The 23,656-nt window shown below is 34.7% G+C and overlaps 1 protein-coding gene across 2 annotated transcripts; it reads right to left on the bottom strand.

Moving 5' to 3' along the window:
- Positions 1–5,250: 5,250 nt before the first annotated feature.
- Positions 5,251–22,602, bottom strand: LOC136203814 (putative B3 domain-containing protein REM15). 2 transcript variants are annotated; one of them, XM_065995052.1, is made up of 19 exons: positions 22,404–22,602; positions 22,028–22,328; positions 20,697–20,803; positions 19,994–20,228; positions 19,499–19,623; positions 19,386–19,422; positions 18,987–19,111; positions 18,661–18,901; positions 17,554–17,681; positions 17,444–17,477; positions 16,996–17,120; positions 16,670–16,910; positions 9,567–9,673; positions 9,458–9,494; positions 9,265–9,386; positions 8,956–9,175; positions 7,948–8,051; positions 7,624–7,864; positions 5,251–5,564 (listed from the first exon to the last, which is right to left on the bottom strand). In XM_065995052.1, exons 1-19 carry the CDS (start codon positions 22,470–22,472, stop codon positions 5,455–5,457), a joined length of 2,709 nt encoding a protein of 902 aa, XP_065851124.1. In that variant the 5' UTR covers positions 22,473–22,602; the 3' UTR covers positions 5,251–5,454. The 2 variants fall into 2 exon arrangements, with proteins under 2 accessions (XP_065851124.1, XP_065851125.1); XM_065995053.1 differs by having other exon boundaries at positions 22,028–22,318; positions 22,404–22,592.
- Positions 22,603–23,656: the final 1,054 nt, after the last annotated feature.

The raw sequence follows: 23,656 nt of genomic DNA, 5'->3' as shown, positions 1-23,656 counted from the left end.
TTTAAGTAGCATTGTTTACATTAAGGTAAACATAATGTAAAATGCATTAATAATACAAAATATCATATAAAATAAATAAATTAATAATCCTAAAATGATATATATATATATATATATAGGAGAGGGCTCTTGTGAGAACCCTTTCCTAGGTGAGAATCACCCAAAACTACGTAGTTTTGGGTAAGGAAATTTAAAAAAAATGTTGCTGTCTAGGGGGGTGGAACCTAAGACCCTGAATCTATACTCCACACTACTTACCACTGAGTCAATTGTCTTTCTTGTCTACTATGTGTCGCGCTGCTTAATATATTACGACCCTTTTAGCTTCCATTGTTTAATATTTGATGCATGCACTTATTAATATCAATTAAATATGCATAATAATAAATTATTAATAAAAAAAGAAATATGCATAATAATGAATTATTAATAGAAAAAAAATGCAAAAACATGCTCTAATTTCTTATTTATTTAATTCCTCTATATTTTTGTAATTTATATTTTCAAATGTTAAGGACGATGTTCTAAATATTGTTACATATATTCTAAACTTTATAATTTGTGTTCTAAAAATTAAGTATAATGTTTTAAAAAATAGTAAATATATGGACCATTTTTACATTTGTTCTATAATATAATTTATAACACTCATATTCTAAATAACATAATGTATGTTCTAAAAAACATAACACACGTTCTAAAGTTTATATTTTGTGTTCCAAAAATTAAGTATAATGTTCTAAAAAAATCAGTAGATATCTCGATCGGTTTTTCATTTGTTCTATAATATAATTTATAACTCATGTTCGAAAAAACATAACACGTGTTCTAAAAAACATAACGTATGTTCTAAAAAATATGTCGTACGTTCTAAACTTCATGGTTCGTGTTTTAAAAGTTAAAATATATGTTCTAACGTTTGTTTTAAAAAATATATAGTTTGTGTTCCAAAAATTAAGTATAATGTTCTAAAAAAATCAGTAGATATTTCGATCGTTTTTTCACTTGTTCTATAATATAATTTATAACTCATATTCGAAAAAATATAACACGTGTTCTAAAAAACATAACGTATGTTCTAAAAAATATATCGTACGTTCTAACTTCATAGTTCGTGTTTTAAAAGTTAAAATATATGTTATAACGTATGTTTTAAAAAATATATAGTTTGTGTTCTAAAAATTAAGTATAATGTTCTAAAAAATCAGTAGATATCTGGATCGTTTTTTCATTTGTTCTATAATATAATTTATAACTCATGTTCGAAAAAACATAACACACGTTCTAAAAAACATAACGTATGTTCTAAAAAATATGTCGTACGTTCTAAACTTCATAGTTCGTGTTTTAAAAGTTAAAATATATGTCCTAACGTATGTTTTAAAAAATATATTTTTCTATGTAACATAAATTATAAAAATATAAAGGAATTAAATAAATAAGAAATTAGAGCATGTTCTTGGATTTTTTTTTATTAATAATTCATTATTATGCACATTTCTCTTTTTTTCTATTAATAATTTATTATTATGCACATTTCCTTTTTTCTATTAATAATTCATTATTATGCATATTTAATCGATATTAATAAGTGCATGCGTCAAATATTAAACAAAAAAACAATAGAAGCTAAAAGGGAGATGGTATATTAATCAGCGCGCGAAATAATATACAAAAAAAGCAATTGGCTCAGTGGTAAACAACATGGAGTGTAGATGAATAGGTCCTAGGTTCAAACCCCTTAATAAGCAGCAGCATTTTCCCTTAATTTTTCTACTCAAAACTACGTAGTTTTGGGTGGTTCTCACTTAGGGGAGGGTTCTCACTTGATCCCTATATATATATAGGGGTGAGATCCAGCGTGACAAGGAGCTTATTGTGTGACATAACAAAACTACTTAGTTTTGATAGAGAAAATTGTTTTATTTCTTTTCTTTAAAATACATTTTTCCGACATCTCTAACATCATTTTTTGAAAATTTTTATACTATTAGACTCGTCTAAATTAGACGGTAATTTTAAGATCCCTGAAGCTCAAGTAAAAAAATTCCCGGTGAACGGAATCCGGGTGGGCGTTTTCCGGCGAGAAACAAAGTGCCCAGAAAATTCTCAAAAAATTCCAAAAACTGTAAAACATTATTCTAAGAAACTTTAATTCTTAGGTCGAAACAGTATTTCTTACGGTTTAGTCCCAATAAAACGTTTTCCTTAATTTTATCCATTTTACATGCTTCAACAATTTGTTGGGACTATACCGTAAGAAATCTCGCTTCGACCCAAGTATTAAAGTTTCTTAGAATAATGTTTTACATTTTTTGGAATTTTTTGAGAATTTTCTGGGTACTTTATTTCTCGCCAGAAAACGCCCACCCGGATTCCGTTCACCGGAATTTTTTTTACTTGAGCTTCAGGGATCTTAAAATGACCGTCTAATTTAGACGAGTCTAATAGTATAAAAAAATTTCAAAAAATAAGGTTAGAAATGTCGGGAAAATGTATTTTAAAGAAAAGAAATAAAACATTTTTCTGTTGGAACAATGCAAGTATTATGTTGGAACAAATGGTACACTGATTTGGAACAATGTAAGTAGGACAAAAAACGTGCCCAGAAAATTATCAAAAAATTCGAAAACATGTAAGACATCATTTTAAGAAACTTTAATTCTTGGCTCAAAGCGAAATTCCTTACAGTTTTGACCCAATAAATTGTTGAAGCATGTAAAATGGATAAAATTAAGGAACAAGTTTTATTGGGACTAAACAGTAAGACATCCCGCTTCGACCCAAGAATTAAAGTTTCTTAGAATAATGTTTTTAGAATTTTCTGGGCACTTTTTTTCTTGCCAGAAAACGCCCACTCGGATTCCGTTTACCGGAATTTTTTTACTTGAGTTTCAGGGATCTTAAAATGACTGTCTAATTTAAACGAGTCTAATAGTATAAAATTTTCGAAAAATGAGGTTAGAAATGTCAGAAAAATGTGTTTTAAAGAAAAGAAATAAAACAATTTTCTGTTGGAACAATATAAGTATTATGTTGGAACAAATGGTAAATTGATTTGGAACAACGTAAGTAGGACAAAAAACGTATCCAGAAAATTATCAAAAAATTTCAAAACATCTAAAACATTATTTTAAGAAACTTTAATTTTTGGCTCAAAGCGAGATTCCTTACAGTTTTTACCCAACAAATTGTTGAAGCTTGTAAAATGGATAAAATTAAGGATAACGTTTTATTGGGACTAAACCGTAAGAAATATCGCTTCGACCTAAGAATTAAAGTTTCTTATAATAATGTTTTACATGTTCTGAAATTTTTTGAGAATTTTCTGGACACTTTTTTTCTTGCCGGAAAACGCCCACCCGGATTCCGTTCACCGGAATTTTTTTTACTTGAACTTCATGGATCTTAAAATGACCGTTTAATTAAGACGAGTCCAACGGTATAAAATTTTTTGAAAAACAAGGTTGGAGAAATGTATTTTAAAGAAAAGAAATAAAACAATTTTTTATATCCTCTCTTTCCTTTTATTTACAAATTTACCACATTGTCATACTGGATCTCACCCATATATATATATATATATATATATATATATATATTGAGATCCAGTAATACAAGGGGTTCTGGTGTGGCAATGAGCTTATTGTGTTATATAACAAAACTACATAGTTTTGATGATAATTGAAAAAATGCAATGTGACAAATTTGTAAATAAAAGGAAAGAGATGATAGATAAAATTATTTTATTTTTTTTCTTTAAAATACATTTTCCCGACCTTTCTAATCTCATTTTTCAAAAAATTTTATACTATTAGACTCGTCTAAATTAGACGGTCATTTTGAGATCCCTGAAGCTCAGGTAAACAAAATTCCGGTGAACAGAATCTGAGTAGGCGTTTTCCGGTGAGAAAAAAAATGCCCAGAAAATTCTCAAACAATTCTAGAAAATGTAAAACATTATTATAAGAAACTTTAATTCTTGGATCAAAGTTGAATTTTTTAGGGTTTAGTCCCAATAAAATTGTTTTCTTAATTTTATCTATTTACATGTTTCAACAATTTGTTGGGTAAAAAACATAAGGAATTTCGCTTTTAGCCAAGAATTAAAGTTTCTTAAAATGATGTTTTACATGTTTTAGAATTTTTTGATAATTTTCTAGACACTTTTTTTGTCCTAATTACATTGTTCCGACAGTGTACGAAATTATTCAAAATCAGTGTACCATTTGTTCCAACATAATACTTATATTGTTCCAACAAAATAAATCAGCGTACCAATTTTTCCAACAAAATAGTTATATTATTCCAGCATAATACTTATATTGTTCCAATATAATAAATCGGTTTACCAATTATTTCAAATCAATTTTATTATCTATGTCTTCAATTTCATTTTTGTTTTTTAGTATTTAATATAGTATCTTTAAATTTATATTAGTTATATTATTTAGAAAATAATTCTAATTCTTATATTCTTCCAACAGAATAAATCTGTGTACCAAATGTTTCAAATCAGTGTACCAACAGAATTGTTATATTATTCCAACAAAATAGTGCTGAAAGGTATGACCAAAAAGTGCCCAGAAAATTATCAAAAAATTCCAAAACATGTAAAACATCAGTTTAAAAAACTTAATTCTTGGTTTAAAACGAGATTCCTTACGGTTTTGACCCAATAAATTGTTGAAACATGTAAAATGGATAAAATTAAGGAAATTTTATTATTGGGACTAAACCGTAAGAAATCATGCTTCGACCCAAGAATTAAAGTTTCTCAGAATAATATTTTACATTTTCTGAAATTTTTATACAATTTTCTGGGCACTTTCTGTTTTCTCGCCGGGAAACGCCCACCTAATCGCCGGATTCCGTTGATTTGGGACTAAACCGTAAGGAATCTCACTTTGTGTCCAAAATTAAAGTTTCTCAGAATAATATTTTACATTTTCTGAAATTTTTTGAAAACTTTCTGGAAATTTGTTTTCTCACAAAAAAACAGATCGCCGGATTCTGTTCACCGGAATTTTTTTTACCTAAGTTTCTGGGATCTTAAAATGACCGTCTAATTAAGACGAGTCCAACGGTATAAAATTTTTTGAAAAACTATATATATATAACCCAAAGGAGTACGTACTATATAATAAGTTAAGGTCCAAATTTGCCTATATCAGAAAATACAAATTTACCAGAACCAAGTGATAAAATTTTACTGTTAACATTTTCGATTAATCGATTAAGATCAATTTATCCATATCTAACCGTCATTTGTGGGTGATTACTCCCATTTCTTTCATCAATGATGTACTTTTCCTTGACTTTTAATAAACCAAATTACATTAGTTTCAAACAAATAAAAAATTACATTAATATAAACTACGAAAAGAAATTACATTAACAAGGAAAACCTCAAGGCCATATAGAGACTTCAAGTGAGCTTATATATTAAGCCACTTATAAAGAACCCAACAATGACGGAACATCGAACCCAGGTGGAGGTACCGCAAGAGTCGCTTTCTTACTACTGACTGTACTCTCATTGTTGTACATTTCTTGTTTTGGAGCTTCCACAACAAAGAAAAACATATAGTTAGGTTGCTTGTAAAGCCTTAAAACTCGGGTAGATTACACCCGTAATTTTCCAACTATCAGAAATGGAACGAACTTATTATAACTCATAATTTTGGGATAAATTACACTAATGGATCATGAACTTTGCTTTTACTTTCATTATGACTCTTGGATTTTAAAATCAGATATTATACCCCTGAACTTTGCATTTTACTAACATTACAGTCCCTTTTACTGTTGAGCAAGAAAACCACTCTAATATCAGCTAACCCTCCATTCTAAAGTCGATAAAAATAATATTCTAAACTATAATTTTTGAACTTTTTGGTTTTAAGATCATTTGGGTTTGTTAGATTAGGAGAGCGAAAACAATTGTTTAGAGAAAGAAAACTCTAAAAATGGTGATTAAAAACTCAAAAACGGTGATTACATTAAAATGTGATTGATACAACTTTAATTCTCGGACTTTTCTATTTTTAAATCGTCATCAATCATTTTGATTTGGTCAATGGTAAAAAAAAAGCTATTATATTAGTAAACCGTAAAGTTAAGATATCATAATGTTCGATTTTGAACTTCAAAAGTCATAATGAAAGTAAGGACAAAGTTCAAAAGCTATGGGTGTAATTTATCCTATAAATTTGCAACGATAAACCCCTCAGTGGATGTAATATCAACCATTTTTAACCACGTGAGAAAAAAAAGTACACATTTCCTTTTCTTGTATCCCTAGTCCCGTGTCAAAAGAAAAAGTCGGTAAACAATTTATTAATCCTTATATTTTTACTTAACACAATATTTAGTTCTCATATTTTAATATTACATTGTTTAGTCCTTAATTTTCAAGAGACTAAAGTGTTTAATAGTTCAAATATTTGAAATACTAAATTGTTGAATATAACAAAATTTAAAGATTAAATAGTATATTATTAAAATACGATAACTAAACAATGTGTTAAATAAAAATATAAAGATTAATAAATTATTTATCTAAAAAAAGTAGTGACTTCCGAAAAATGAGTTTACGGACAACAAAAGAAACAAGAGTCATTCCGCGATAGATTCCTCGTTATAGGCAATTAAGTTCTATTTTGGATAGATAAAGCACCCTCAAAACTCATATTAGTAAGTAAAAAACATCATGAGATCCCTAATCTTTCATTTTTTGGTTTATTAAACTCTTGAACTTTTATTTGGACACATTAAACCCTTGATCATTTATTTCTTATCCCTGATTTAGTTAAAAACACATTATTCATTTCATTCGTGTTTAAAATTATATTTTTTATAATTTACATTAAGGTTCTTACAGTTTGCTTATAGCCACATTACACATAATGTGAAATTAATAAGACTTTTAACCGGGTTTTATGTTCAAAACTGATCTTTTTTGTCGGATCAAAAGATTAATGAACCAAAAAAAGAAAAGCTCAGGAGTCTCGTGTTTTTTTTGGGTAATTAATTTATTAGTCCCTATATTTTGACAAAACACACTATTTAGTCCCTGTATTTTCAAAAACACATGGTAAAGTCCCTAACCTTTTTCTCAGTGAACTATTTAGTCCTTCCGTCTGTTTGTTAGATTTTTTACCGTTTATGACTTCGGAAATGACTAAATTACCCTTTACTATTTACCTTCAAACTTTAGAAGAGGAAATCCAATTTAGAAGAAGAAGCTATTTGTATGGAGAACAAGAAAAAAAACAGACCCAATGCTTACGAATTTGAACGATTAAGAAGAAAATCAAGAAGAAAACACTCAAAGTTGATCTCAGATGCATTAGAGTTTAAAGGAAAGGAAAATAAAAGAAAAGAAGAACGCAAATCCAAATTGACTAACAAAATCTTCATGAGAGTCTAACGGTAGGGACTAAACAGTTCACCGAGAAAAACGTTAGGGACTAAACAGTTCATCGAGAAAAAGGTTAGGGACTTTATCATGTGTTTTTGAAAATACAGGGACTAAACAGTGTGTTTTGTCAAAATATAGGGACTAATAAATTAATTACCCTTTTTTTTTGCCTAGTTAGTAAGTAGGATTTAGAAATTTACCATAATAATTCATCCAAGGTGTTTTTCCTTCTTCCTTCACAAGTTCTAACATGAAGACATCTCCCTCTTTTATCCCATTTTCTTCAGCAAATTCAGTCCATCCACATCTAATAAAAACTTCATAATATTTATCCATCTCTATTTTCACTGTCCATGAATTTCCCATTTCATTCTTAATGATCATTTCTGAACATTTGCTAGTAGCAAGGCCATTCTTCCATGCAAAATCTAATGGAATTCTCTGCAAATGTTCATCTCAAGATATGAAAAATAAATGCATTATTGATGAAATTCTTATGATTTGGGTTAGTTAGTAGTACTCACAATTTGCCCGTTAGATGATTTCACCGGGACATAGACATAGGGCTTCTTGATCGATGAAGAAGCAGTTTTCTCGTTCTTTCCGGCCTTCTCGTTTCTTTTGAACTCTGCAATGTAGTAAAAAACGTTAGACACTAGTCGGGTGGACAAGACCCAAGATGATCAAATTTGTATTTTTGTATTTTTTAAATTTTTAAATTTTTAATAAATAAATTATTATATAAACATTAAAATAAAATTATAGTATGTAAAAGTAATAGGGTCAATAATTTATTAGTTTCCACCCTTTTACGTAACAAATTGTTTAGTCCCCCTATTTTGAAACGCATATTTTAAGGTCTTACCTTTTGTCACCGTAAGAGTCCTTTTGTTATTTTTTAGATTTTTAACCAAGCATATCTTAGCTTTCACGACCGTCCATGTTACTCTGTTATCTTCTGTCTGCCTACTTATACCGAATAATAGATGGCTGCCTACTTATGTCGAATATAATAGACAGAATGACAAAAAGGTTAACAGTGATCAAGAATAGGAACCTTATAATGTGTTTTTCAAAATAGGAGACTAAACTGTTAGGTAAAAAAGATAATAATATAAAACATTTAAGATAGAAAAACATATATATATTATGATTTGTTACATTAATGTCTTCAAAAAAAAATTAAAAATGTATCAATAAAATAACATTAATAACAAAATGTTCCACCAAAATAACATTAATATATTTAAAATTAACATTTGATAGTTTTAGGTTCTTTCTTTTAGTTTTTTATTATTTAATATTTTGTTTAAAATTGAAAAAATTCACATAAATTCAAGACCCAATTTTTTAAAAAGAGCCGCCTGGAATCGGTAAACCAATTTATACTGCTGGATTTAAGGAAATCGGAACGATGTTATAAAAATCCCCGACAAGACAGCCTTCTGGGTCGATTTTTAGAACAGTTGGTGTTAAAGGGTACAAACACATCAATTTTGCAGCATAAGGATTTCACAGCAAGGTTAACTTACCACACATTTTGAGTATAGGCGTTTTTCCCTTTTCGATGAACTCGAAAACAAAAGAATCCCCCGGCTTAAGATTATTAGCAATGCGGAACTCCTTCCAACCATCTGTTATATAAGCCTGACCATCTAAATTTGCCGGCCAAGATCTTCCCTCTCGGTCTATAAGAATCACCTTGCAATGCTTATTGTTTTCGAGCTGCAGCCTCGCGAATTTTCCTATGTACTGCTCGGAAACAAGAATTAGAGAGGATTTGATAAAAGAATTACAACAGAAACATAATTTTTCAAAAGCATAGAGCAGGAAGTAACAACCAGTCTAGAGGCACACCAAGGATGACTATCATATATTTTCACCACCAAGAAGCGTTGCTGAACTACAGAAGTAGTTTTAGCTTCTGATGCAATCTTGGTTTGCTTATTCTTTTGCGATCTCCCTGAATCAACAAACATATTTAGGATCTAACCTTCAAAACTATAACAAATATACAATTCGACTCGAACTTACACATGCCAGATTCTTTTGCTACTTTTTCAGGAACTTTCTGCAATTGATTTCGGATATGAAAGATCATCCACGATCATTAACCAAACTAATATATTGGCTTGGTACTCACCAGCTGAGATTTTCCAAGGTCGGAAGCCTCAGTAGTAGCATGAAGATGTCCGGATGACGAAGAATCAGCTTCTGCATTATTCTTATTCATGACTTCCTGATTAAGTTCTGGATGTTTTTGCAGTCCGTCAAAAGCAGCATTTGAGTACATAACAGAAATATAAACATATTGATAACATGTATTTTTAAACGTGTTTGGTGTTTAATACTAGTTTAGTTTCATGTATTATTGTATTTCATGTTAATTTTGTTGCTTTTGTATCATATTTCACTTCATTTTAGTTTTTGGTGAGTTTTTGACGTATTTTGGTGGTTTTGTTACAGATTTGGCCTCATTCATCGTGATTTCTATGATCAATCATTTCGAATTCTAGTTCTTTCTAAACTTACGTTGCATTTCCAGAACAGGTATCATCCCATTTCTAGTAAGCTCAACAATCACGGAGTTTCTGGTCTTAAGCTTATGAGCAAGGTGGAAGGAAGTCGAACCACATGCAAAAAAAGTTCTACCATTTGAACTGCTGAACAATAGTTTTGCTCGCAAATTTTTGGGGAATATACTTATTAGATATATATTAGAGAAATAGATTATTTACTCACTTACTGTTTGTATAAAATAGTTAGTTAGCATTAGTCTTTCACTGAAACGTGAACTGTACTTATTATATATACTCATTTACAAATCAATGGAATCACAGAACAATTACAATTGTTACATGGTATCAGAGACCTAAACCTAAACCTAATTCCTTCTCTCTTCCAACCCTTCGAATCACCTCCCCCTTCCTCTTGCTTCCGACCTACGGCCGCCGCAGCCACCTCCGGCGCACCTCCTCCGATTCCGTAACACTAAAACCCGCAACCACTAAACCATGAGCACCAATACCGAGAAATCCTCCACCGGCACTCCTCCAACCAACAATTCTCACATAAATCAGTCAGACAAAAACCCTAGCCATCATCCATCCCTTACCGTCTCCAACATCTCCACCTTCATCAAAATAACCCTTGATACTGAAAAAGGGTACTATCCAACCTGGGCCGCCCTATTCAAACTCCACGCCAAAGCCTTCGATGTTCTTGACCACATCATTCCCTCACCCGAAAACGCTTCTGACAACTCTCTAGAAATTACCAATCCTGCCCTCTGGTCCCGAATTGACGTTGTTGTCCTCCAATGGATTTACAGCACCATATCCCTTGATCTGCTACAGACCATCATTGAGGCAGACTCTACCGCTGCCATAGCCTGGAGCAAACTCCAAGACATTTTCTCAGACAACAAACATTCCCGTGCCCTATTCCTCCAACAAGAATTTTCCAAAATCAAATTGGATAATTTTTCAGATATCTCTTCATATTGCCAACACCTAAAATCCATCTCTGATCAACTATCTAATGTGGATTGTCCTGTCACAAATGATCAAATGGTCCTCCAACTTATCTCTGGCCTAACTGATGCCTATGACACAGTCGGTACTCAGATTCGTCATGGGGATCCACTACCTTCCTTTCCCAAGGCTCGCTCAATGCTCATTCTTGAAGAAACAGCACGCTCTCGCAAACATAGTACCTCAACTGAATCTGTCGCCCTCACAGCCACATCGGCCGAACCAGCCGTGCAGCCTTCGCACCACCAACCTGCGCGACCTGCGCATAATCGCAACTCTGCACCTTACCGTGGCGGAAGGTACAATAATCGGAACTACAGGGGCAGAGGGGGCCGATATCCATACCGACCTGCACATAACCAGAATTATCGCCCCTCCTCTTCCCCAACTTGGGCTTACTCTCAGCCATGGGCGACACCTCCTTGCCCATTTCCAACGAACTCATGGCAGCCCCAGGGTCCATCCGGACATCAGACACAGCAACCAGGAATCCTAGGACCACGCCCACATGCTCCTCAGGCTCATCTGAACATGTATCAACAACCCTATTCGCCTACTGACATTGCCGAAGCCATGCACACGATGTCAATTGCACCTCCTCCTGATCAGTGGCATATGGACACAGGAGCAACATCTCACATGACTGCTCACAAAGGTACACTCACTTCTTATTTTAATTCGAGCCTCAATGGAAATATTATTGTTGGTAATGGTCACTGTGTACCTATTTGTGGTTCTGGTAATGCTAGTTTGGGTCCTAAACACCACTCATTGAAATTAAATAACGTCTTGCATGCTCCTCAACTTATCAAAAATCTTGTTTCTGTCCGTCAATTTACTAAAGATAACCAAGTTTCTGTCGAATTTGATCCCTTGGGTTTTTCTGTGAAGGATTTACAGACGGGAACACATATCATGAGATGTAACAGTACCGGGGATCTTTATCCAGTCATGTCAAGTCCGGTCACCTCATCGTCCTCCCCTTCCGTCTTTACTGCACTGTCTTCTGAAGTCTGGCACAATCGTCTAGGACATCCAGGGCCCCCTATTCTGAATGTTCTTATGAGTCAAAATTCAATTTTATGTAATAGGAATAAGAATGTTTCTGTTTGTACTTCTTGTATTAATGGAAAACAAGTTAAATTACCGTTTCAGTCCTCGCACAATTTTACTTCTATGCCATTTGATTTAATTCATAGTGATATCTGGACTTCTCCTATCTTAAGCTCTAGTGGTCATCGTTACTATGTATTGTTTCTTGATAATTACACAAATTTTCTATGGACATTTCCCCTAGCTAACAAGTCTCAAGTATATTCGGTATTTCTTACCTTTCGTTCTTTTGTTCGAACTCAATTTGAGCGTGATATAAAAGTGTTTCAATGTGATAATGGCGGCGAATTTAACAATAACTCTTTTCGCCAATTTTGTAATCAAAACGGAATGCAATTCCGATTTTCTTGTCCGTACACATCACCTCAAAACGGTAAATCCGAACGCACAATTCGAACAATTAATAATGTTGTACGAACCATAATGAATCATGCGTCCATTCCTTTCCATTTCTGGCATCATGGTCTTGAACTTGCCACATATCTACTTAACATCTATCCTCACAAAATCCTCAATTATCAATCTCCCACCAAAATACTCTACCAAAAAGATCCCACTTACACTCATCTACGGGTTTTCGGCTGTCTCTGTTTCCCTCTTATTCCATCCACATCACGACATAAGCTTGAAGCCCGTTCATTCCCATGTGTATTCCTTGGATATCCACTGAACCATAGAGGATATAAATGCTATGATTTAACCAAGCACAAAATCATTGTTTCTCGACATGTCGTCTTCGATGAATCGGTGTACCCATTCTCGTTTAAATCCGCGCCGTGCGCATCAGATACTGTCCCATCCCAAATTAGTGAAATTCTCGTCTTCCCTCCACATCTAGTCCCTACGTCGGTAGTTCGAAAGTCGTCGAATGCGTCTCCCGTGTCTGCGTCTGAGTCGTCCACCTCAGTCTCCCCAATCGTTGCGTCTGTCATCTCCCCAGCGTCTCCTAACTCCTCTCCGGCGATGTCCGCGTCCGAGCCTACGCCAACCCCGGCGTCCCCTTCCGCGTCGTCTAGGAACTCTGTCACATCATCTCCTATGTCGTCCGAGTCCCTATCGCCCCATTCGGCTATGTCGTCCAGCCCTATGTCGCCCAATTCCGCGTCGTCCAGTCCATCATCTCCTCATTCGTCCGTCCCCGTGTCGTCCAAACCAACCTCATCTGCGTCTAATTCCTCGTCGACCCTCGGGTCCTTATCGCATGCTCCATCCCTCACACACATATCCTCACCTAACAGCAGTTCAGATTCTCATTCAACATCATCTGAACATTCTCCCACTGGCTCCCCAACTTCCTTAATTCCTGCACCCAATCCTAACACACACACCATGACCACCCGTGCCCAACACGGCATTCATAAGCCGCGTAGAATGCTAAATTTGTCTGCTTCTGTATCCTCTAATGTTTCTCCTCTTCCCAAAACACCACTTCTTGCCTTCTCTGATCCAAATTGGACACAGGCCATGACTGATGAATTTGAGGCTCTTATTCAAAATAAGACGTGGGTACTCGTACCCCGTCCAAATAATGCTAATGTTATTCGTAGTTGGTGGATTTTCAGGCACAAAACCAAATCTGACGGATCTTTTGAGAGATACAAAGCAAGGCTGGTTGGTAATGGTTCAGGACAACTGTCCGGTATTGACTGTGGTGAGACTTTCAGCCCTGTAGTCAAACCAGCTACCATTCGGGCAGTATTCAGCATTGCCTTATCAAAGAATTGGAACATTAGGCAGCTGGATGTCAAAAATGCTTTCCTCCATGGAGAACTGAATGAGACAGTCTATATGCATCAACCACTGGGCTTCCGGGATCCTAGGTACCCTGATCATGTTTGTCTATTGAAGAAATCCTTGTATGGATTGAAACAAGCTCCCCGCGCATGGTACCACAGATTTGCAACTTTTGTCACCACCTTGGGTTTCACACATAGCATCTCTGATCACTCACTGTTTATTCACCAGCATGGCTCAGACACTGCATACATCCTGTTGTACGTTGATGATATTGTGTTGATCACCTCTTCTGATAAGCTTCAGGGTCATATTCTATCCAAACTAAATTCAGAATTTGCTATGAAAGATCTGGGACCTCTTCACTACTTCTTGGGTATATCAGTTACCCACTCTCCGGGTTCCATGTTCCTATCACAAAGGAAGTATGCATCTGAAATTATAGCCAAGGCAGGCCTTGGGTCATGCAATGCCGCGGCTACACCTGTCGACACAAAACAGAAGCTCAGTATCTCTTCCGGCTCTGCATATCACAATCCCACAGAATACAGACAGCTAGCAGGTGCTCTTCAGTATCTTACACTCACTCGGCCGGACATCTCATATGCCGTTCAACAGATCTGTCTGTTTATGCACGACCCAAAAACATCTCACATGGCTGCTCTCAAAAGGATACTTCGGTATATACAAGGTACTATTGACTATGGTCTCAACCTGCTAGCATCATCTACTTGCCAATTGATATCTTATACTGATGCGGACTGGGCTGGATGCCCAGATACACGCCGATCAACTTCCGGGTACTGTGTTTTTCTTGGTGACAACTTAATATCTTGGTCCGCCAAACGACAGCCCAATCTCTCTCGATCCAGCGCTGAGGCAGAATACCGGGGGGTAGCCAATGTCGTGTCCGAAACATGCTGGATCAGAAATCTTCTTCTCGAACTGGGCTTCCCAATTCACAAATCAGCAATTGTATATTGTGATAATGTCAGTGCCATCTACCTCGCAGGGAATCCGGTTCATCATCATCGAACAAAACATGTCGAAATGGACATTCATTTTGTCCGTGAACGGGTTGCAAAAGGTGAAGTTCGAGTCCTCCATGTACCGTCTCGCTATCAAATTGCGGATATATTCACCAAAGGTCTCCCGTCACCATTGTTTGATGATTTTCGCAATAGTCTCAACGTTCGGCCTCCGAACGTTTCGAATACGGGGGTGTATTAGATATATATTAGAGAAATAGATTATTTACTCACTTACTGTTTGTATAAAATAGTTAGTTAGCATTAGTCTTTCACTGAAACGTGAACTGTACTTATTATATATACTCATTTACAAATCAATGGAATCACAGAACAATTACAATTGTTACAATACTGCCACGGCACAAAAATTACCGGGTTTGAAAAGTGAATTTGCAATGCATATCCCCCTGAGCACAAGTATTGAGTACTTACTATTCTCAGGATGTTGAAGAACAGAGGAGCTAGCTTTTGCTTCTAATCAGAGAAACATAATCATGAGACAACATTTTATACAACAACTAGGCATTAATCCCAACCTCCAGTCAGTCCTTAAAGATATACGATCTCTAAGGTTAATTCATCTCAGAATTTTCAGTCTTTCAAAAACTAGGCAATATCCTTTTCTGGCGAAGTTCCAAATGCATATTCTTAACCCCCCCTCCCCTCCCCCACCCACCCCCCATCTCAAACTTGTCCAGAAAATGATGAGGGAATTTCCTTGACGGAGAAGAACAAGACGGACCAGGTGGAGCAACCGACTCAAAAGGGGCAAAACGGAGCATTGGAGGGGGCAAGAGGTATCCGGGGAGGAGAAGCAGCAGGTGACCAACGAGTCACATGAGGAGTTAAAGGTGTATAAATTCATCTAATTCTAAGTTGTAAAAAAACTTTGCGAGTCATCTAACTCCACTTGACTCTGCGAGTCATCTGCTGGTGGTCATTTTTAATTCGTTTTTGCTGTAATTATGGGCGTTTTAACCCCCTTTCTTTGAGCTAATTTACCCTTTAGGGTTAAAGGTGTCTAAATTCTTCTAATTCTAAGTTGTAAAAAAACTTTTATCATATCATTAATCAATTTCCAGATCATTTCTTTGAGAGTTGGGGTTCATGCCTATGATTTGGGGATTCTTCAATTCGTTCAGGTTTAGCTTGAGAATTAGGGTTCTTCACCCAAAATTGTGGTTTAGGGTCAAAACTTTCACAACCTTATTTCTCTCAACCCTTCTATGCATCAGAGAAGTCTTAATGATCCTTCCTAATTTCAAAACAACCTATTAGTTCCTTAAGGTGACATAATTAACACTCCCCTAAGTCCTACATGACAGAGCAAATGGAGATTTGTACAAATTGAAACATGTATCACTTTAAGGAAGTTCATGGACCAATAGGTCACTATAAGCAATAATGCAAGTTCAGAGGGCCAATGTATCACTTTAAACAAGTTTAAGGAGTTAATCGTCATTGTTAAAGTTGGGGGACAATCCGCATTTATGGCCAACTTTGAGGGGCTGTGTATTTAATTAGGCAATGACAGTCAAAGAAAATTCATCAGGTGCCCCCCTATACTTGACCAAGTAAACTGATTGTCCCTCTAAACTTTGGAGATGTCCCATTAGCCCCGGAACTTGCTTAAAGTGATGCGCACTTCAACTTGACCAAATCTACTCTTGCCACGTAGGACTTAGGGGTTAATCATGTCACTTTAAGCAAATTCAAATAGCTAATGAGATATCTCCAATTTCAGTTTAGGCCAGCACATGGAGCCCTGATGTATTAAGCCATTATTGAATTGACTCGAACTTTATTCGGCTTCATGTTTGAGGAGGAAAACTTACTGTAAATTTTCATAACAGGCGTCTTCCCATGAAAGGCACCCCACTGAATAATCAATGAATCTCCTGCCTTAAGCTTATGAGCACTCTGGAAGGCACCCCAACCACCTGCAACAAAAAACTTTCTACCTGTACTTCTGTATGAAAGTGTTGCAGGCCAACAATTTTCCTCTTCATCCTTAAGAATCACCGAATAATTTCGACGGCGTAGATCAAGTTCTCTTGCAAAGCTCCATGGAATATACTGATTCAACACAAAAATTAGGTGCTTTGAAAAGAAAATTCTGTAATGCAGATAAATTTCCCAAGAACAAGTACGGATTAGTTACCAATCTAGATTTCTTGACATCGCCTGGTGTGAGCTTAAATACACAATTAGGATGTTCAAGGACAGAGGAGCTACCTTTTGCTTCTTTCCTAGTTTTTGCATTCTTCTTTGTTTCCAATTTCTTTGCTGCATTACAGAAATATAATCTTAACACAACATTTTATACAACAACTAAGCATTAATCCCAAATGGTTGGGTCTTCCAATCAGTCCTTAAAATATATGATCTCTATCGTTAATTCATCTCAGATTTTTCAGTGTTTAAAAAACAACAATATCGTTTTCTAGAAAAGTTTCAAATGTGTTAAAAAATTATTGATCAAAGGGTTAATATATACATTGAAAAGATCAGGGGCTTAATCAGTAAAAATTGAATTGGTCGAGTAAATATGCTTTTTTCCAATATTCAATTCAACTCAAACATGCATACTAGGAAAGAAATGAACTTACAGCAGCCAGATTGTTTTGCTCCTTCAGGAATTTGCTGCAATTGATTTCGCATATGAATGATCGGTCGTCTGTAAGCAATAACCAAATTATTATATTGGATTAGTACTCACCAGCTGAGATTTTTCAAAAAGGTTGGAAGCCTCAGTAGTAGCATGAAGATGTCCGGGTGACGAAGAATCAGCTTCTGCATTATTCTGATCCAAGATTTCCTGCTTAACTTCTCGGTGTTCTTGCAGTCCTTCATGACATCATTGATCAAAAGCAACTTGTAAGTACATAACACAACACAAAGGGGTGTTTGTTTCCGCTTGTTGGAGCTGTTTCTAGCCTTTTACGCCAAATTGCTGAACATACTGTGTTTGGTTAGGTTTATAAAACAACATTTGTTAGCTTTTAAAAACTCATTTTTAGAGTTAGGGGTTTTAATCCTAAGATTTGGGGATTCTTAAATTCCTTCAAGTTTAGCTTGAGAATTAGGGTTCTTCACCCAAAATTGTGGGGTTTTAATCCCTTCAAGTTTAGCTTGAGAATATTATAAACTTTCACAACCTTATTTCTCTCAACCCCTCTCTGCATCAGAAAAGTCTTAATGATCCTTCCTACTTTCAAAACAACCTATTAGTTCCTTAAGGTGACATAATTAACACTCCCCTAAGTCCTACATGACAGAGCAAATGGAGATTCGTACAAATTGAAACATGTATCACTTTAAGGAAGTTCATGGGCCAATAGGTCACTATAAGCAATAATGCAAGTTCAGAGGGCCAATGTATCACTTTAAACAAGTTTAAGGAGTTAATCGGTCGTTGTTAAAGTTGGGGGACAATCGGCATTTATGGCCAACTTTGAGGGGCTGTGTATTTAATTAGGCACATATTTGGGGCAACAATAATCGTATAGAATTGGGCAATGACAGTTCAAGAAAATTCATCAGGTGCCCCCCTATACTTGACCAAATAATCTGATTGTCCCTCTAAACTTTGGAGATGTCTCAATAGCCCCGGAAATTGCTTAAAGTGATACGCACTTCAACTTGACCAAATCTACTCTTGCCACGTAGGACTTAGGGGTTAATCATGTCACTTTAAGCAAATTCAAATGGCTAATGAGATATCTCCAACTTCAGTTTAGGCAAGTACATGGAGCCCTGATGCATTAAGCCGTTATTGATTTGACTCGAACTTTATTCCGTTTCATGTTTGAGGAGGAAAACTTACTGTAAATTTTCATAACAGGCGTCTTCCCATGAAAGGCACCCCACTGAATAATCAATGAATCTCCTGCCTTAAGCTTATGAGCGCTCTGGAAGGCACCCCAACCACCTGCAACAAAAAACTTTCTACCTGTACTTCTGTATGAAAGTGTTGCAGGCCAACAATTTTCCTCTTCATCCTTAAGAATCACCGAATAATTTCGACGGCGTAGATCGAGTTCTCTTGTAAAGCTCCATGGAATATGCTGATTCAACACAAAAATTACGTGCTTTGAAAAGAAAATTCTGTAATGCAGATAAGTTTCCCAAGAACAAGTACGGATTAGTTACCAATCTAGATTTCTTGACGTTGCCTGGTGTGAGCTTAATTACACAATTAGGATGTTCAAGAACAGAGGAGCTAGCTTTTGCTTCTTTTCTAGTTTTCGCATTCTTCTTTGTTTCCAATTTCTTCACTGCATTACAGAAATATAATCTTAACACAACATTTTATACAACAACTAAGCAATAATCCCAACTGGTTGGGTCTTCCAATCAGTCCTTAAAATATATGATCTCTATCGATAAGTCATCTCGGAATTTTCAGTGTTTCAAAAACAACAATATCGTTTTCTAGAAAAGTTTCAAATGTGTTAAAAAATTATTGATCACAGCCTTAATATATCAATTTAAAAGATGGCTTAATATGCCTTTTTCCAATACTCAATACTAGGAAAGAAATGAACTTACAGCAGCCAGATTTTTTTGCTGCTCCTTCAGGAATTTGCTGCAATTGATTTCGCATATGAATGATCGGTCCTCCACAAGCATTAACCAAATTATTATATTGGATTGGTACTCACCAGTTGAGATTTTTCAAGGTTGGAAGCCTCAGTAGTAGCATGAAGATGTCCGGGTGACGAAGAATCAGCTTCTGCATTATTCTGATCCATGATTTCCTGCTTAACTTCTGGGTGTTCTCGCAGTCCTTCATGACATCATTGATCAAAAGCAACTTGTAAGTACATAACACAACACAAAGGTGTGTTTGTTTCCGCTTGTTGGAGCTGTTTTTAGCTTTTGATTAACAGTTGTTAGCTTTTAAAAGCTCATTTTTAGAGTTTTTCACGAAAAGCTTTTTGTATTTATGATTTTTTATAAAATTATTTTTCCTATCGCACAAAACACATTTCTTCTTTAAAGTGTATTTCGTATAATACTTCATTATAGATTAACAAACACTACTTATCAATAAGCTAAAAATCTAATAGTTGAACCAAACAGACTGAAAGTTGAGCAAATCCTTAATCATTGATTGAAACTTTTTTTCGGGTTCATCTTTGAGGAGGAAAACTTACTTCGCATTTTCAGAACGGGTATTTTCCCATTTGTAGTAAGCTCAACAATCAGTGAATCTCCTTCCTTAAGCTTATGAGCAGCAATGAAGGAAGTCCAACCACCAGCAATATAAGTTTTACCATTTGAACTTTTGTACAATAGTGCAGGCCAACAGTTCCCTTCTTCATCCTTAAGAATCATCGAACATAATCGGTCATATAGACCATGTTCCCTTGCAAATTTCCGGGGAATTTGCTGATTCAACACAAAAATTACGGCGTTTTAAAAGAACATTATGTGATGCAGATATATTAAGTACGGAATAGGGGTTAAATGGACCGTTGGTCGCTGAACTTCCATAGTTGTCTCAAAATGGTCACTCAACTTCAATTTGTCTCAATAAAAAAGCATTCAACTATGGATTTTGTCTCAATAATGTCACCGCGGCGACTTCAACAGCAAAAAGACACCGGAAATGTGACGTGACTGCCATATCAGCAGTAGTCAACTTTCACCACTGATCAAAACGAAATGTGGTTGACACATAAATGACATGTTGTTGACTACTGCTAACGTGGAAGCCACGTCATTTTTCCAATGTCATTTTTCTCTTGAAGTTGACGAAGTGACTTTATTAAGACAAAATTCAAGTTGAGTAACAGTTTTAAGATAACTATAAAAGATCATTCACCAATGGTGGATTTAACTCTACCGAATAGTTACCAATCTAGATTTCTTGATGCTGTTTGGTGTGATTTGAATTACAGAATAAGGATATTCGAGAACAGAGGAGCTAGCTTTTGCCTCTAAACTAGTTTTCACTTTCTTCCCTGCATTACAGAAACATAATCATCAGACAACATTCTATACAGCAACTAAGCATTAATCCCAACTTCCAAACAGTCCTTAAAGATATATGATCTCCAAGGTTAACTCTTCTCACAATTTTCAGTGTTTCAAAAACATCAATATCCTTTTCTGGCCAAGTTCCAAATGCACATTTGGGGCACCAATCATGATATCATAATATGTGTTAGGAATCGGATCGATTATTGATTGTAATAGTATTAGACATGCAATTACAAGAACAAGAGATTTATGCGGTTTAACTAATTTTGAATAGGTCTACGCACGCAGAAGACCACATAATTCATTAGTAATCGAGAAGTTGGTACGAAAATCTCATATTTTACCAAAGTCCCTAACTCTGACATCTCATAAAACCCGATTAACCGAAGCTTAAACATATGCATATCACATAGCAAAAGCTCCAAAACAGTCAATGCAACTAAATAAGCAAACAACTCTTACTTATACAGACTTAAAAAGTAGAGTTAATACATTTGTTGCCCCTTGTACTTGGTCCAAAAATTCAAATGCCCCCTTCCCTTCAAAAGTTCGAAATGAGCCCTATTCTTGTCCAATTACATTTAATAACTCTCTATTCTTATCCAAATGCATTCAATAACCCCGAAACTTCAATTGCCCCGTGAACTTTCAATGGTTTGTAATTATTTGTCTATTTGGTCATCCGAGCACTTTGACACATGGTGGAAGGTCTATCCAATTTTTTCCATCTAACAAATTCTATGGAGAAACAGGGGGATTGGACAAGAATACGGCTCATTTGTAACTTTCGAAAGTTCAGGGCTAATTTTTGGGCCAAGTAGAGGGGGCAACATATGTATTCTATAACACCTTAACAATATGGATTTGGAAATGATAGTTATATGTGAAAAAATGAAATTGATCTTAAAATGAGGGGAAATGTAGGGTTGGAAAATAAGAATTAGACCTAAATGATCAATTACAGTAAGGAATTGGGAAATTAACTTAAATTAAACATGATCTATGCATGCAATATGAAATTAATCATACAATGTAGGGTAGGAAATGAGAATTAGACCTAGATGATAAGAAATTGGGAAATGAACTTAAATTAAAGAAATCAATTACTTCTTGCATGCAATATGAAATTAATCTCAAATTGGGGAAAAAATGCAGAGTTGGAAAATAAAGAACAACAAACCCCAGAACAGAGAAACGAACTTTACCACTAATAGAATCTCTTGGAAGATTCTGTTCATGATCTTCCGTAGCAGTAAAGGGAGGATATTCCTTCTCACAAGAAGTACGGTCAAAAACCAGAACATAAAAAACCAGATCCCCTTCATGTCTGAAAACCAAAAAATCCCCAATTTGCAAGCCGTGATCTTCCACAAATTGTTTCCATCCATCTTCAAATCTTCTGCAATTGATCTTCACAGGCCAAAGCTTTCCCCCTTGTCGGCTTCCCAGCATAGCTGTCTCACATTTCTGTTCTTTCAAGTACTTGGAGTAGGCAGCTGGAATTAACTGCAAAAATTCAAAATTCAAAATTCAAAATCAAAAATTACAATCAAAATCACAGTAGGAGAAAGAGTTGCTTACAAAGTCATCCTGAAAACCTGGGAGGAGTGGCTTGAAGAAGTGTGGTTTAGTGAGAAGAGTTGTAGACATTGTGCTTGTAAAATCTAAAATGTGTTCAACTGAATTTATGTTGGTTTGATCTTTATTTTTAACCAAACTCTGCAGAGAACATGTTGGAAAGAAGCAGGAGCAGCATGCTGGCTCTGTTTCACAAAGTTATTAACTTTTAACTTTTAGTACATTAGTATCTATTCAGTTGGGCCTTAATTTATAGTGTATAGTTAACTTTTTTAAATTGCTTAAATTGATATCATGAATCCCTAAATTAAATTTTAGGGAAAATGTACCAAAATGGACGCAACGTTTTTAAGAGAACTATTAATTTAGATTCAACGTACAAAATAACACTAATATAGATTTAACATTTAAAAAAAAGTTCCGATTTAGATTCGATAACGAAATGTGACACGCTATTCATATTAATCCGTTAAATTCTGACTTCTATCTCAATGTACAATTGAAAGATCTTAACGTAGTAATATGAATGACGTGTCAAGTTTTATTATCAAGGCCTAAATTGAAAATCTTTTTTAAACGTTAAGTCTATATTAGTGTTATTTTGCACGTGTAGCCTAAATTTATACTTTCCTAAAAACCTTAGGCTATTTTGATATCTTATATTGGATTTTTCCTGTAAATAATACTATAATTAAAAAAAGTACCATAATTAAAAATAAGTCTATAAAATGTTGGGATAAAGTACCAAAATAGGCCTAAAGTTTTTGGAAAAGTATCAATTTAGGCTCAACTTTCAAAATATCACCAATATAGGCTTAACGTTTACAACATAATATCAATTTAGGCTTAACGTTTACAATATAGCATCAATTTAGGTCCCACGTACAAAATAGCACCAATATGGGCTTAACGTTTACAAAATAATACGAATTCAAATTTAGCGTTTACAAAATAATACGAATTCAAATTTAACGTTTACAAAATATATACAATTTAAGATAAACATCATAATTAAATTAATCATATTATATTCTTTCTCTATTAACTTTATATGTTATCTTTTTATTTAGTTTTATATTCATATTTATTACTCCCTCCGGTCCACAATAGAAGTCTTTTAAGGTTAATGCACACTAATTAAGAAATGCAATTAATTTTAAGTAAAAGACTTTGTTACCCTTGTAATAATTGCATCCACTAGTAACTTTATATATTCCCAAGACAAAAAGTCAACTTAAATAGGGGTATATTTGGTA

This window comes from Euphorbia lathyris, chromosome 8, assembly GCF_963576675.1.
Source record: "Euphorbia lathyris chromosome 8, ddEupLath1.1, whole genome shotgun sequence".
NCBI classification, from domain to species: Eukaryota; Viridiplantae; Streptophyta; class Magnoliopsida; order Malpighiales; family Euphorbiaceae; genus Euphorbia; species Euphorbia lathyris.
This window is presented reverse-complemented; position numbering and strand designations above follow the sequence as displayed.